Below are 17,508 nucleotides of genomic sequence, written 5' to 3'. Positions count from 1 at the left end.
TGTCCATCCTAAAGAAACAAAGTACAATATTATTTGAAAAATAAATGAAGTGAAAAGTAAATGTGAGCATGGAAAACTGTGAAAATGACAGAAAAACCGTCCTCGATAATAAACAGGTGATGACCTGAAATACTGCTATCACTGTAGTATCTGTCTGCTCATCGATTTTAATTTTCACATTAAGTTTTCAATCTATTTATTTATATTTCTTATAATCTCGTACTTTGTTATGCATCTTAAATCCTATACATGGACATTACATAAAACAAAAGAATAAGAGCAGGAAATGCTAGACGATAGAATCTAGAACATAGACACGTAAATGCACAGTCTGACAAAGGAAAGTGCTTAATTATTTAATGAGACTAGACATGTGTGTCTGTGTATTCTCCTCGTCTTCCATTAGAGAGCTTTCAGCAGGTCTGCTGCCCAGCTATCCTGACATACACTAAATCCCTACTTCCTTCATTTTCTGTATCTCTTTGATTCAGTTTTCTTTCTTAATGGACCAACTGCAGGTGAGTGGAAGAAAAAACAGCAGAAACAACACAGCATTCGATGCTATTGAGTACAACGGTGTTCTTTATGCCAGTATTTTATGTTTGGTGCTGTCCTGTTTCTATGTGACGACGTTAATCTAGAAGAACTTGACCGGCCTGTACAGTGCATTGCCTCAACCACATCCAATACGGCTGAGATATAAACTACAATGCCAACTGTGAGCCAGACCTGATCACCAATATGTTGCAGCTGACTAATGCTCTTGTTTCAGAATGTGAGAAAATCACGGCAATCAAAATGAACATGTGGCGCAAAGCCAGAAACCACAAAAAAGTAGGCTGTTCTAGCACCACAGTAAGTAGTATGGCCCTGGAACAATCACATATGATATACGGAGTAGGGGTGTAACAGTGCAAGCATTCGATCCATACTGCTCCATATAAGATGTTTGCTTCAGTACATTCAGCATTCCTTGTGATTCAAACAATTTATAAACAGTACTGAATTGTTTATTGAACATAATCAATATTATTTATTAGGGCTGCGCAATGAATTTGAAATTGAAATTTATTGGACTGTTACAACAACTAAAACGGGAAAACTAAATAACTGGTTCACTGATTTTTTGTATTAAAAAAATTGTTTCAGTATAACAACATGTAGCACACATAACAATGCAAAGATATAATAATGTTGTAATTTAGTAATTCACAGAAGATGACCCCACGCATGTAGCAAGATTTCAGGCAGTGTTTAGACTCAGAGATTTAACAATTCAGAGATATAAATGAGACTGTAGTCACACTGAGGTTGAGACACCAGCAGTGTCATCAAAAAATCCAATCTAAAACTGACAGGGAAGCAAAGCCTGTCAGCAGGGATTGGAGAAACACACGGTCATCTCTTGGAACGGGTTGCTGCCTGGCTGCACTTGCAGTAACATGGAAGATGATGTTTATGCTTAGCTTTTACTGCACAAGAGTTGGCTTTCTTTTGAGATAGAATGAGGGGGTGATGACATAACTGTTATCACATGAACAAATGGTGATTCAGGGGTGGACAAAACAAGCAGTCCTAAACCTTAGGTCGGAAAAAATGCAAGACGGCATACTAGCCTGTGTAACTGTGCATGAAAGGTGTTTAACAATTTGTTTTCCACTACACAACTGACTGCCTTACACTGCCAGATTCACCCTCTTCCTAATGAGCTACAGCTCACAATCCCATATCTCTCATGTGTGAATGCTTCTCTTTTTCTCCATGGTGATTTGTGTACATAGGTTTAACAGAGCCCTCATATATTTTGATGCGGCTGCTCTAAGTAGTTCAGTTTGTTTTTCTGTCGACACATGGCACTCTCTCATCCAGGAGAGCTAAGATGATATTGCTGCTGCACTGCTTGCAGCCTTGCATTTAGACATGTCATTAGGTCTTAAACTCACACCTCCATCTCTGGGTAATTGGAGAGAGCTTTGTTTCCATAGTAACAGTCTCCCGCTCTGATTTCTACAACTGGGTTTCTGTGGAGGTAAGACAGTGAATGTTGATGGTGTGTTAATGACAGCTATGATTACTATTGTTACTACTGCTACTACAACTATTTCAGCCCAAAGAGTTGGTCACCTGCTGTTTCTGCTAGGTTCATTTGTTTTCCATCTTCTGAAGGAATTGTGGAAACTGGATGTAAAGGGAACATTCTTTTGCACAATTCTAATGTAAAAGATGATTCATAGTCTTTGTTCAGTGTTAAAACACATTTTAAATTTTAACTCAGCAGTCACAGTTGCACCAATCAGGAAGGTATCTTCAAAAAGTTCTCCTTGTTTGTGTTCCCCTGGACAGTATTTCGTCACTAGGCTGTAGCAGAAGGATAGATATAGGGTAGGAAATTCCTATTCAAAAGACCATGTCTTAGTATGGTCTAGTATGTACTGAAAGAGAGCACCCAGTTTCATTGTTGAACATAACAATGACAATTAAAGTGATTCGTGATTAAAGTCTCAGATAAATTGTAAAACCTTGTTTGTGGATAGTTGAAAATGAATCAATATGCATGCTGCAAAACCTCAGATAATATGTTGTTTGATGCTTTTTTTCCAGGTGCCTGTCAAAACCTGGCACCAACATAACCAACAGCGGTGCAATTCAACCAACAATAATTTGTTTAGGGACTCAGTTCTGTTATGCTATTAACAGAAAATGGGGAGTGGAGACCGTTGCCTGCAGCAGCCACAAATGTCTTTCTAACTGCACACCAAGTGTTTTGTTTTACTTTTCAAAGTAGTCTTCTGACCCAACTGATTCAGGTGACATCACTTACTAATAAGTATTAATAAGGCACATTTTCATGTAGCAAATTGGTGCAATTTCTTTTCACAGCACTAATAAAATGATGCATTCTGTGCCCCACATAAGACATCTTCTAGATCCATGTCTGTTCTTTCCATAGCTTGACAACTGCTCATCCCATCGACTTGCTGATTACTAGGGAACCATGAAACTGACCTTTGAAGAGTGATGGCCATTTCCGTGGCCTTTTTGGGGTCCTCAGTGGGGCTTTGGCTGCATCTGGACAGAGCCTAAGTCGCCCTTAAGTCGTCGTAAAGTCTGCTGTATATTCTATACTTTGTGTGGACTGAAAGGGAGGAGTGTGCATAAATGTGTGTGACATACTGATCTAAGAAATGTACATCTCATTCATGGAAAACATTAGGTTTTATCTTTGTAGCAACTACATGGCTAAACTTGTCCATTTTCTACGATCCCAAAACCAGAGCAGCAGAGCCCACCCACCTTGATGATCTCATCAATGAAGCACACATGAGTGACAGGATCTCTCTTTTTCATTAAGACCTTCTGTAAGTGCTGCACCTAAAAACACACACCAAAGATAACTTCATACACGATTCATCCACCATGCTGACTTTTGTTTTCAATGTTTTATTGAAGACAGGCTGTGCAGTCACTTATTGGTATGTGTACCTGTCTGCATGCAGCACATATCTGGTCCATCAGTTTTTCCAGGTTGGTCCACAGAGCAGCACGGAAAGCCGCTGTGTTGCCTGGTGTTGGCAGCACTGCTCTGCCGGGGGCACCTAGAGGGAAGAATATGGCAATATCACTGAAACTAGTATCATTATCTCATTATGCCATACAACCAAACAGCTGACAAGAAAAGGATTTAATTTTTTTTGAATGCATGCAGGAGAAGAGAAGAGTAGCTTTTGTGACAAGTGTATCTAAAATTGTTGTTTTTAACCTATTGCTAATTTTCACATTTGTAATCAAATTCAATTAAAACCCAAAACAACCACGTCTCAGCACACAGCTCAAAGGTCATCACGTGCTACTAAAGATGTAAAATTCCTCACAATTACACACTGTATTTTTTTAAATGCTTCATATTTTTCGAAACAGCTCATCTATAAAACAAGTATTAGTCAAGTCATTGGAACAAGCGCCTTTGTTGGGGACAGTTTTTAGCAATGGATTAATTCGCCTTTGGTGCTCGAGTTTGTAGCAGTACAAACAGGACAGAGACATATTTTAGAGTGTGTGTTCATGAAGGACTGTCTGCCACTCATGTCGGACATACACAACCGTAATCCAACAGTGTGACTTAGTGATGTGTTTGGAATAGTCTTGGACACCACTGGATGTACAGTGCTGTGAACAAGTCCTGACAACTACTATTTTTGCATATTTCTCACACTTAAATGTTCCAGAGCATCATACTAATATTTATATTATTTGATATTCTACAGAGATTATCCACAAAATACAAAATGCTGTTTTTAAATGATGATTTATTTCGTCTGAATCATTTAAGTGGGACAAATATGCAAAAAAGATATAATGGGCTTTGCACACTCACACACACACACACAATGTTTGCTTTAGGATACAGTCACTGTTAGACACCTTTAAAAAAATCTTTGACTTGTTTTAAAAAAAAACAAAATGCCACATTTATTTGGTTGCTAATGTGACATTTCATCAAGTAAAATAATCCTTACAAATTGCTACGAATATGCCAGGGGGAGCCTACTAAGTCTAATCAGAGCTAATTGTCTGAAAATGCTGTTAATTAGAACAATGATGTAGCGGCTACATCAGAGCCATGAAAATAACACACGCCCCGCAGCCACAACTGACTACTCTCTGTGGCCATGGTATAATCATGTATTCTGGATCAAGCCAACTCATCAACTAGGTCAAATGAAAACTTCCATTGTCTGTTATCTTTCTGAAATGAGGACAATGCATGCCCTGCGTGAGTGAGTATAAAAAAAACTTCATTTCGAGCTCTCTCAGCCTTACCTCTGGAGCTGACTGGCTGTGTCAGGCCCTTGATGTCAATAGCGCTGGTGATGTTGTCTTGTATAGCGGTCCGGTAACCCCCCACAACAGCGCTAATGGTGTCTCTCAGACTACCCAGGTTATAGAAGACTTGCAGGGCTGTGCCAACCTGGGTTGGGTTCTGGCCAAGGAGAAACAGGAGAAACGAAGAGGGAAGCAGAGAGAAAGACACAGAAGTGAGGCTGGCAGTCATCCATGGCACTGGTTTTTAAACAGAATGAAATCAGTTTAATGGGTCAGGTGATTTCATACACAAACAGTCAGTTCACACGCCGAGTGCAGAGGTGACAGCAGCAGCTAAAAATACCCCTTATACTGATTTAAAGAGAGACAGAGAGCTGCGACGCTGTAGAACGGAAAAGTCAAGACAAGATAAATCAACGAGAAGATAGGAGAAAAGACAAGGAAAGAGAGAGTCAGAGGTCACTGATTTTGGAGATGTTCTTGTTAAACTGCACACACTGTGGAGAAAACTGAGGAGGAACTAAATACTAAAACACTTTTTGGTTAAATTAAAAATTGTTGTTTAAAGGGAAAACACAATCGTCATTTTTTGACTAAAATATATATTCTTTCTGTCAGTGATGGGGGCTTTTAAAAACATATTTTCTAACATTCTTTTACACAAAACTACTGAAAAACATCTGAGAGCCTAATCAATAATGAAAACAATTTTTACCCACAGTCCAATCGTTGTCTCAGACAGGGTGGAGTGGCAAATACAAGTGGTCTGCTCTACTAAAACCCTACAAGGCTGCTGTCTGTATTCCATAGCTCAAAATGATTCTGACAAAAAGACGTGAAGGTAAGGAGAAGGAGCCGCTGCAACTGACTGACACAGTCACTGCAGTTTTACTTCTGATGGTATTTGTACATCGCTGTCATGGATTTTCTTTTTTTAATAGCTATGCAAGGCCACATGACTTCACTTTATTAATGAAGTGAGCTGATTTAACCAATGATGGGATTAATTATCGTTTATGTATGACGATGCCAACCAGGGAAGCAAGAGAAAGGCATAAAAAAACTAGACAGAGCAAATTGAAATACCTGATGTTTTTCTTTACTAGGTTAATTTAATGAGGTAATAAATTGGCTTCAATCTCATTTGTGGACAGTACAAAGGTGCAGCCCATTCACTTTGCTAAGTAATAAGTCTGAGAGTAGGAGGAAATTTGGCTCTGTCCAAAGTGAACAGACAGATCTACTGACCCAGACCTCTCAAGCTTACCGATCACCACCCTGTACCTCATTTGGGGAATTTCTAAAATTAAAAAAAGGGAGGGAGTTACGTGTTGAAGCTAGTAATGACTTCCCACACTCTTGTCATCCTCAGGAGGTTGCTAGGGAACAAGCAAAGATGCTGCACAAAAGTACTGGTTGCTGTTCATCAATATAACCTGTGATTTTTACATTTGTTTTGGGTGCAGATAAAACAAACATGATTAAAGTGTGTTAGCCAGGCTAGCTGTTTCTCCCTTATTTCCATCAATATACATGTCCTTTTCCAAGCTCTCTACTTAACACAAATATATGTAATTGATATCAGCCTTCTCATTTCACTCCTGAAAGGTTGAACAATTCCTCCAGGTCAAAATTATGAGGTAAACGTGGAAGGTCAAATATGGACAGTAACTCTTAATTTAGATTTAACCCAAGCATTTTGACATGTTTTAATTTCTTGATTTTCTTCTTCTGGTGGCAGTTTGCTTCACAATTGTAGGTTGTAGCTTCCAACAGAACTTTGAAGCTGGATTTTAAAACTAGAAAAGCATGGCAGATATTCAGAAAGCAACATCAGACTTTTTCTATCCCATGCGGCTACAATGGTTGTAGACCCAATTGACTTAGGTCCCTAATCCCTGATTTTTGTAATGGAAAAGCAGGGGATCATATTGTTTGAATACGTCCCTGTGTAACAAACTGATGCAGATTTCAGTCACCAGGATTCATTGATTTAAGGTTTTTTGTTTTTTTAATTCCTTAAGAGAAGAGGAGGAGTTTTTCTACGTGGGTCAGTTGAGCTCCCACTCAACAGATGGGCTAAAGGGTCTCTGCTGGCTCAATCAGAGCACTGAGGTGAAACTAGCTCCCACACAGCCCAGGCATGTCCAACTGCTTACATAAATTCACAATAAATAAACAACTCCTCGGGCTGATGCAAGAAGCTGTCACTGTGTGTGCATACAGTACATATGTGTGCGTGTCTCTAGAGGCCCAGATGTCCACACACACAACTCAGCGGCAGAAGTTGTTACCCAACGCTACTCCAGCAGTGGTCAGGATAAAAATACTTCTTCTGAGGGTGGAATACACAGGAGAGAGAGCAGTGCTTCTGTGTGTGTGTGTGTTAGAGAGAAAGAGGGAGAGAGGGTGTGAAAATATCTATTTTTGGAGGATCAGCCTATTGTCTAGACGTGGGAGTATAAACTGGTTGCTAGAACTTCGGAACAGACTGTAGAGTTACAGTCTCCTGCTACTTCACACACTGTCAGCAGCTTCAGACACACCTGTTTAGCCTCTCTCTGAGTTCACAAGCATGCACAACAACACAAATCCAGCTGCTTTTACTTTGCCATTTCTTCATTCATTGTCAGGTGACTCAACACCTCCTGCACAGATGTCTCATATTAAAAGTCCCAAAAGGGCTTCAGAGGTGGTATATTCCTTCCCTTTCATGGTAGGTGTAACTCTTTCAATTTACAGCTCAAAATACCACAAAGATGGTTTATTCTACAATGACTATACACCTTGGTGTTATTCTTGTTCTAAACAGGCTGTTTCAGTGTCTGTAGCTTTAAATGCAGCAGATGTCCACAGCCCCTTCAGGTAGAAAGCTCTCTGTGTGTCTGCTCTGCTCACTGATGGACAAAGTAAAACAGTTACTCGTACAGCAGATGACACAGGTGTGTATGTGTGTGAGACTTGCTTCAAATTTTCTCTCTGAACAGTCATTTTACATGGAAATATTGCTGATTTCACACCACAGCCTTTGTTTTTAAGCCATGTTCAAGGTGAGTTTGTCAGACAATGCTGTGGTTAAAGAACTAGGGCTTCGCCATGCAGAGCCAATGGTTGAAAATGACTTTGCTTGTTTGTTTGTACTTTTTATTGGATTGATATTTCTCTTATCAGTAAAGCACTTTGTGTTGCATTGTATTTGTATGAAAAGTGCTGCATGAATAAAGTGTGACTGACTGATTCATTGATGAAAGCTAATGATTAGAATAGCCACATTAGCTATGCAATGTACCTGGGATTTTTCTGTTGGTGTGAGGCTATTGCCTTGTTATATTTTTTCTAAATAACCACTGCTGGTGTGACTGTGATGCCTTAAAATGTAATACTCAGTTAAGCAGTATCGTTTGTAGTGAATACCAAGAGACAGGTTTTCACAACAGTTGCTGCAATCTTTCTCAAGTGCAGCATTTTCTGAGCAGCCCAGTTGAGGTGAATAATAATCATTCTAAACGTCATAAGTATCAAAAACTTTCCAAAAATATACAAATATGTTTTCCTTTAAATCTGTCTTTCAAAGCTTTTCTTAAATCTTGTACAATCCTAGTGACTCTTCACAGCCTGCTTCCCTTCCTGTCATCTCCTGTTAAGGAATCATATTGCAGTACCAAAGAGGCTTCACTTCACACAAATCTACTGAACGCATGAATGTGATTCAAAAATATCATCTGCAGAGTAATCATTATTGTGACAATAATAAGGCAACAAGCAGTACATACCGCAAATTTGACTTTATTCAAGCACAGAGAGGCCAATTAAACAGGCTTTCCTATACTTCTATATAATTTTATATTTTAGCACATGGTGTCCCTGTCTTCTGATCTGCTGTATTTTTAATTTGCTGTTCAAAAGCAACTTTGCCAATTTTACATACATCGTACAGTGAGCTGTGTTTGTTCATCCCAAGGAGTACTTAGAGACTGAGTCAGATTATCCTCCAGGATTTGGTGATTTTTTTTCAGCTTTCATGTTCCCCTCCACCTTTACAAGCCTTCCAGGGCCTGCTGCTGAGAAGCATCCTCACATCATGATGCTGCCACCACCATGCTTCATGGTGTGTTTGCTGTGATGGACAGTGTTTGGTGTTCACCAAACGTGGTGTCTAGTCTGACGGCCAAAAAGCTGCATTTTGTCTCATCAGACCAAAGAACCTTCTTCCAGTTGACCTTGGAGTCTTCCACTTGTCTTTGGGTGAATTCCAGATCAGATTTCATATCAGCTTTTCTCAACATGCAGCTTTTTTCCATCCAGCTTTGACTGTTGAAGAACTCAGACAACAGTTGCATGTACAGTGTCTCCCATCTGAGCCACTGAAGCTTTTAACTCCTTCACAGTGGTTGTAGGTGTCTTGGTGGCCTCCCTCACCAGTCTTCAGTTTGGGAGGACAAACAGCTCTAGTCAGATTTAAACAAGTGCCAGACCCCATCCATTTCTTAATTAGACCCTCCAGAAAAACGCGGGCAATAATCCTTGATTATGCGGGCTAAAATCCTTGATTATGCGAATAAATATGCGGGGTTTTTATGACATTTTATGAGGGAAAATTGCGGAAAGTTGCAAAGTATGCAAATAGTTGTGAAATATGCAAAAAATATGCGCGATTCACCTGCCGTCTGGCCGCGGAGGGATGTGTCCTCTAATCAGACACTGGGACTGCTGCGGGGTTACTGGACTGACAGCCTGTGCTTTGGGAGGGGGAGAAGCTCACAGCAGCACCTGCTGCTCGTTGAAAACACAGTAACTGCAGAATGATCCCAGTTTTCCTGTCAGTCTCCAAAACGGCAGAAAAAGTCGTTAGATTTGTGGCTAGTCGCTTTTTACAAAAAAAAGTCGCTAGGACCCTTTGGAAAGTCGCTAGATTTAGTAAGAAAGTCGCTAAGTTGGCAACACTGGTGCCACGCTCCGCATCAGCTCGTGCTTCTAGTGTGTGTGTGAATGTGCGAACTGATGACGTCAGGCCGGGCGTCACATAAAAACTCACAACTCCATTTATATTGGTTATAGTTTTCTCATTTTATGTGGAAATTGTGAAATCAAGCGGGACCCGCATATTTCTCTTTTTTTCGTGGAAATGTGAGATTCTTGTGGGAATTATGCGCTGTTTTGCGGGGATTATGCGGCCTTTTGGGAAATAATTGACCCCAGCATAATCAGCGGCATTTTGGTGATTAATGCGGGAATTCATGCGATCGCATAATCGCGTTTTTCTGGAGGGTCTACTTAATGATGGATTTAACTGAACTCTGTGGGACACTGAATGAGGTGCAAATCTTTTTGTAAATTGATTTTACTTTGATATTAAAGAGTTTTTTGTTTTTTTGTTTTTTGCCAAAAAGCGGAATTTTATGACCATGATTTCATGGATAAAAGCAACAAAAGGGTGAAACATGAAAGGGGGTGAAAACTATTTATAGACATGCAAACCCTGGTTGTAGAGATCAGAGTGCTGCAAACCCAGTGTTCTGTTCCCTGTCCATACAGGGGCTGAAGGAGGAACAAAGCGAAACATGGCTGCATCATAAACACAAAAGCTGAAACACAGCACCAGCACTCTTCTGGACACTGGCAATATGTCATCATGGACATTGAACAGACTATCTTGCACACGCACATACATAAACACACACCTTCTTTAATGGGACACAGTCCCGTGAGAACAAGGCTTTCTGGGACAGATAAAGGTTAGCAGCACTTCAATGTGTTCTACATCTCTCATATGTACACAACAACACACAAACAAAGTGCTCCTCTCTCTTCTTATGTTGTCCTTCAGTTGTAAACAACCAACAGCTTAACATATATTTTAAAATCCTATTTCCACTCCTTTTCAAAAGTATAAAAAATGATCATTGAGGAAATACATCTCACATGGAGCATCTGTGACGTCAAATGAGATGCTGAGATAAAGAAGCAATTTAGAAAAAAATCACAAAAGCAAAATTTTTTCTCAACTCTGGACAAGGCACAATTTTTAGAAGTACTTGAAGTATTGGAAGTATTTAATAATTAAAGAGGATAAAACCACAAGGGCTGTATGGGTGTTTTAATTACTGTGATCATTTACTTTTTTTGAAGGATTCAATAAGCTAAAGCTGTTAGCGCTCAGTGAAGAGAAACAGCAGCTGGGTGAAATGAAAAGGGAGCACATGGGATTTGCTTGGATGGTGTATGTAAATAAAGGTGCTCATTTTATTAATATTCAGTGGTCAAAGTAAGCCACAAGAATCAAAGAGGTGTATTTCTTAAAAACTTCTCTTTGTTTTGATGTTTTTAACAGTCTGATATATCCTACTTGAAACATATAAGTTGGAGGCACAGTACATCTACCTAATATTAAACCTTGACTTGCTTTTATTTTTACTTGTTGAATGTTATAGAGTACATCAGAAGTTCTCAGATAAAACCCAGTATTGAAATAATACTTAGTGATGGCTGTTAGTGACAGAAACAAAATGTAAAAACTAAATGTTGCACTAATGCATTGTTTCAAATGTGTTAAGCTAACAGGTGAGCAGAAACTGTTTAGTTTGCATTAACAAAAAGTTAAAGTAGCAATACAGAGACTCAAAGGTGAAGAAAACAAAGGCCTGGGACACAACTAATGAATTTCAAGGTTTGACTCTGAAGCTTCACTTCTACATCTACTCAACAATAACATACTAAAGTAAATAAAGTAGCACCATAGGCTCTGGGCAGTCCACTGTGAGCAAAAGCAAACAGCTGGATGTTTTTGTCTTTGTGTTGTGTACCTGGATCTCCATGCCCTGCTCCAGTAGTCTCTTGGCTTGGTTCTCCACCTCCAGTCTGGCTCTGCTGATCAGCAACAAGTCGTTCTCAATCACCTCAATACTGCTCAGATCCACGCCTTGTGACAGGTAGTCTGGAGCAAATGCAAGCAAACACAAACAAACAACCGCTTTAGACAAAACACCAAGACAAGGAAATCGTGTACTGAAGTGGAATTAAATGAACGTATTGTTTCTGTGTCATATCCGTGTCCTCTGCTGTGGTTATTTCTACTAACACACAGGTAATAGTGTTTCGTTCACACAAACACACATCAAAGACTAAGGCTTGAACTTAAGTGTTTTTTAGACAAGGCAATATATTTGACCATTTCCCAACAACCAGAAAGAAAAAAGATCTTTCATGGGACAAGGATAATTTACCTAAGGTGAACAAAAAAGATGCTCAAATCTCTGAATTTAAAAAAAAAAAGGTTTGTCACTCACACAACAATGGCTCATGTATCAGTATGTGCTGTCATCGGCACATCTTCTTTGTGATCAAATCATCATATTTATGCCAATTAATTTGAATACCACTGACAGAAAAGATGACAGTGGGACTAGTCAGCTTGACAGATTTGCCAGCAACACTTGTTTCAAAGAATCACATAACACTTCTAACTGCGCGTTAAATATTTCCATCCTGCTTTTGCCCCTGTATTAGTTGTCCACCCGCCTGCTTTGGAAAGCTTGATCGTGCATTATACAAAGAAATATTGATTTGTCTTGTAACCGATTCCTGTTTTGCTCTGATGTGAAATTGAAGTAACCCAGCCAATGATGTGTGCCTTCAGCAACACTTGAGCCTTACTATAGTGTTTGGAGCAGCACTGGCAATCAGACTGCTGCCACACTTTCTGTTGCCGCAGTTTACTTTCAGACGTGTTCACTGCACGTTCAGTTAACATCACAGTAATTTACAACTAGGCAAAGCTGCACAACTGGCAGTTGCCATACTAAAAGGGTCCAAGTGTCCTCAAACATTTTATGGAAAATGCTGTTTTTGAATGAAAAGTAAGAGGAAGCTAAAGTGAAATGTCTGAATAGTTTTGAGGCATTGACAGAAGTCCTGACTTGCGTGGGAAGTTAATTCAGCCAGGAAGGAACAGAAACGGTGGCCAGGCAGAGAGATGAGCAGGCTGGAACAGGGAGACAGTGTTAAGATGTGACAGGAGAAGACAGACAGCAGACAGCAGACTGGTGTGTGTGACTAAACTACAGCCTGCTGGCACAACCTCTTCCTGGCAACCTCCAAGAGTCTGACTTGAATCTAGCAGCCAGGAGCCAGTGACGACAGAGCAGAAGCAGAGTGATACAGGCCATTTCATTTTTGGTGCACCCTGAACCTCCACTTTTCATATTTTGTGTTAATCACTGAGGCTAATATCACATTCATGTCAGCTCATGTCTTGTTTATCTTGCCAGCAAGTGACAAATCAGGGAAAGCGCATTTAGAAGCTGATTTCTTTATGTTGATACACATCATAGCACAGCATAGATGCGCCAACATCCATGTTTGTCACCATTTTGTAAATATGTTTCAACTGTGATTTGAAAGGATACCGCAACAGAAGAAGCTGTCTGCTGGTTTATGCTTTCTGCTCACAAGCACTGTGGTGTTAAGAGTGGAATATAGCTGAAAATGTTATCACAGTAAAATGTCTCATTTCATTCAGGATGAATAATTATGGATGATTTTCAAATGACTGCTTTTTAATAAAGACCAGACATGGTAAGTGATTAACTACAAGATACTGGTCTGTGTTCAGGTTCTGAAGGAAGGTCATTTTGAATTTGACCTTATGCGACTAAATTTTGAATTTAGTCGCATAATTTGAAATGGAATCACTTTTTAAAGCACACAGGTAATAATTTTATTAAAAATAAATAAGGATGAAGTATTTTATTATGATACAAATTCAATGTGAAAAACTACTAAGATCAGCTTTGAGGTAAAATGACATAACATGAATAAGAGGTAATGAAAAAATAAATGTTAAAGAAAGTCTTAAACTTTGGGCATCCTCAGGTACACAGAGGGCAACCACAGTGATTGATACACCATGTTAAAGTTAAGGTTCTGATTAGCTCGCCATGACCAGGTGTCACTGGTCAAAGGAAAGATGCAGGCATTTGTGAAGCATCAAGTTCATCGGTCGTCAGAGCAGGCAACTGGGAGTGTGTGCTTTTGCTGGAAGTAGTGGGGGACACGGGATTGACTTGTACAAAGCAAGGGCCAGAGGTGATCTGTGATTCCAACGCCATCTCTCAAAGGCAACTGTCATTCCCCACCAGGTGTAGACTCTAAGAGGGAAGGTCTGCAGCAGAAGGGGGCAACAACAGGCCAAAAGGATGGCGACAGCTCAGTAGACCTGCATGGGGAGCAGTCTGGTGTAGGAGCAGGAGCAAGCGTCACTATCAAGGCCTGTGATATGTTTGGTGAGAATTTACATCAAATGTATTTATAGAGACATGCAACAGTTTTCATTTATTACACAGTAACAATTATACCATTTTCTTATCACTGCTGGTGTAGTGTACATATCAGTATTGTTTTGTCTAATTCCAACATCTTTTAATACTTATCTTAAATTAGAAAGACAAAAGGTGCATGGAAATAAGCTGCCGATTATGATGAGAGAGGCAGAAAGATGTTTGGAGTGGGGACGGATATCAAACCATTTCAGATGTGCCATTTGTCATGAGCAGATTGTTTGCTCTTCTTCCCAGAGAGAGAGAGAGGAAAAGCATCATCAGGCAGGTGGTGGGCTGAGGCACAGAGGGCCAGGGAGTTGGACAGGAGCCACATTCAATTCAAAACCAATCCGTTTCGAAGCCTCAACCCCAGTACAAAGTCTGCCAGAGGCCACGATGGAACAGCTGAGGCCTGCATCCATTTGCTGGCTCAGATATGTATATGTGGGAAAACGAACTGGGGAAAGAAAGAGGTGGTCTTTTCTGACTTGTGTCATAAAATGCTCACAGTGCTGTCTGACACACCATGCTTGAACACACACACACACACACACACATGTTTGTACTTCTATCTTAGTGAGGACATCCATAGGTGTAATGCATTTCCTAGAGCCTTACCCTAACCTTAACCATCACAACTGATTGCCTAAACTTAATCCTTACCCTAACCCTAACCAAACCTCAATTCATACCTGTTCTCTAAAAACAAGTCTTCACCCTCAAACATGGCTGTTTCAAAGTGAGGACCGGCCAAAATGTCCTCACTTTGTAAAAATGTCCTCACTTTGATAGTTAAATGCAGAAAATGGTTCTCACAATGTAGCAAGTACAAGAACACACACACACAGATGACACAGGCCAATGGAAATTATGGTGTAGTTCCCAGGGGATAAGTTGTGCTCTGGCACAGATGTGTCCTGGTTTCTGCAAAGACAGATTTTATTCAGCTTGTTCTTCAGAGGACATGACAGACATTGCTCGTCATTAGGTACCCATTTGTAAAACTATGTGTTGTATATTTGTGTATATGGCAGTACTGTAGAGTTTGAATTAGCAGAAGGGTATAGCGTAGAGCACACCCTTCAGCATCACTACAGTGGGCTGTGGATGGGTGAAGCCAGCAGGGAGGATCTGCTTCCCACTTATCAGTGCATATTTAACAGTCAGGAAATAATTAGCATTGAGCACAAATTAAGGAGGCTGAAGTGTAGATGAGAGGCAGACCTTCATAAAAGAGGCTAAAAACAGCAGCTTATCAATCCAAGTCTTGCTTCAGTATCTAATTCTACATAGTAGGAATTGGATTAGTTTCAGCAAACTGTGACTGTACAAGGTTGTACTGTGAGACTGTACTGTTCAAAATTAAATCAAATGAAGGAAATAAATATTCAAATATCACTGAGACATGAAACGTGAACGCTAAAAAAACGCTCAAAGACCACATCAGTTTAAAGTAGCTTGACATATTGCTACCCTAGTCACCTATCACTAAACTAAGCATAGCGACTAACTATCCAACACAGTATGTTCACCAAACACTGGCTGCCTATTCTTCTCTATACCATCTACTATACACTCACGCATGCTCATAAAAAGGTTATTATGGTTTAGAGAGTAAATATAGACATGGTATGTGATTAGGTTCAAATTAGTCTTAACTAGGGATGTAAATTTTGAACATTTTTTTCACTAATAATTGGCCACGTTAACCATCGATACTTGATCTTGACTGATTTCACACACGGATTAAGTAAACCTTAGGTATGTCAAGCTCATCTCATATTTCAATTATTAACTTACTCACCTTAGCATTAAGTCATGGTCAGTAAAAATCAAACATGATAACAATAGTACCAATGAAAATAGCACTATAGCGACCATCTCCTCACATCACAGTATCAAACACAGCAAACGAGCTGCAGACTTCCATTCCATTAAACAGCACTGGGTTCAACACAGCACAACAGCTAGCACAGCTAATGTACAACACATTTTCTGACATGCATGTCCCTCATCCTCTGGATTATTAGCTGTTACATTTCTAAGCATTTTGATTTTTACTGCTATCAATTAAATAATGACTAACCACATTCCCAGTTTGAACAAATGTAAAGTTCGGCCGGATTCAAATTTGACTTTGCAGGTAGTAGACACCACCATTGTTTAGAAAAACTACTCCAATTTGCATTCTACAGTCACAGAATAAACACAAATAGTAAAGTTTTAAGAGGGTTCCTTGACTGAAAGCCTATGCTTTGAATAATACTTTCCCCCTGTAATATCAAAAAGTTGTTATGAAAGGTTTGTGTTTCTTTTGTAGAAGATGACAATCTTAGTGACAATGGATTTCCAATCACTAGCAATGGATACAATACATTACCCCTGACAAGCAACAACAGAAGAACCTCGAGAAAAACTTCTCAGACCTCTGCTCCAGTCCAATTTTCGTCTTTTCTAAGCATTTAAGTTGCTTAAATTTACCATGCAGAAATAGGGATAGGTCAAAGAGAGGCATTCCATACAGTTGAGAATCACTGCAGAACTGAAAGAGACTATTTATGAAACAATCTCCTTTGCTGAGTACAAATATATTTGTGAAATCAATGTTTTCCAAAACATGAGGATTGTAAAGCCTACAAAACTGAATTGTGGACAAAAAAGTGGCAATTTTTTTCAAACCGTAAGGAAGGCACATTGTCTGACAAGTATTTGTTGATTAAACAGGAGCTGTAGTGTAACACAAAGCAGACAGCTCTGCAGGAAGTTTTTTTCAACTATCAAGAAGAATGACTGAAACAGCTTCAGAAGCACAGAGGCTGTGCAGCTGCCAGGCCACAGTGTATCACAACTAGTGTAAACCGTGATGTGACAGAGTGTGTGTACGTATCTGCTCAAAGGTCCAATGCAAAATGGAAGGTTGAAAGTGAATTTTAGAACGCAACAAAACTAGTATTTGCTATGTATGAGTTTTACCCTTAACGTGAGCTATAATATCAATGTTCTCCTACAAATTTGTGCCATATTTTAGGAACAAAAACAGGTAGAAAGCAAACTTCCACAAGGCTTCCACAAGTAGTCAAATTTTATGAATGACTAAAACATTCAGATTTTTTTTTTAATTCTTCAGTTTTTTTCAACCCTCAGTTCAACTATGCACATACCTCTATCAAGATTTTTTCTCAAACATTATTGTATAAATAAACGATGTACATTATCTAAACTGTAAAGTAATGAAACTTTAGCACTAGCTTTGGGATACTGCAGGCAAACAAAAGTGACAATGAAAATACTTGGCTATATAAATCTTACAGACATTAGGGGTGTAGGGCCTAAAGAAACAGCTTTTTTATTCTGGGGGAAAATCACC

The 17,508-nt window shown here is 39.5% G+C and overlaps 1 protein-coding gene across 1 annotated transcript in view; it reads right to left on the bottom strand.

The window, feature by feature from the left end:
• Positions 1-17,508, bottom strand: part of cog5 (component of oligomeric golgi complex 5) — a 68,763-nt gene that overhangs the window by 21,877 nt on the left and 29,378 nt on the right. Inside the window, exons 7-10 of the mRNA XM_022207051.2 lie at positions 11,628-11,758; positions 4,822-4,981; positions 3,484-3,596; positions 3,295-3,372 (exon numbers count right to left, since the gene is read on the bottom strand). Of these exons, the coding sequence (XP_022062743.1) occupies positions 3,295-3,372; positions 3,484-3,596; positions 4,822-4,981; positions 11,628-11,758 (482 nt within the window). The remainder of the gene's footprint in view (positions 1-3,294; positions 3,373-3,483; positions 3,597-4,821; positions 4,982-11,627; positions 11,759-17,508) is intronic.

The sequence above is a fragment of the Acanthochromis polyacanthus genome, chromosome 1 (genome assembly GCF_021347895.1).
Source record: "Acanthochromis polyacanthus isolate Apoly-LR-REF ecotype Palm Island chromosome 1, KAUST_Apoly_ChrSc, whole genome shotgun sequence".
Lineage (NCBI taxonomy): Eukaryota > Metazoa > Chordata > Actinopteri > Pomacentridae > Acanthochromis > Acanthochromis polyacanthus.
Note: the sequence above shows the minus strand (reverse complement) of the source record. Positions and strands in the feature narration are given on the sequence as shown.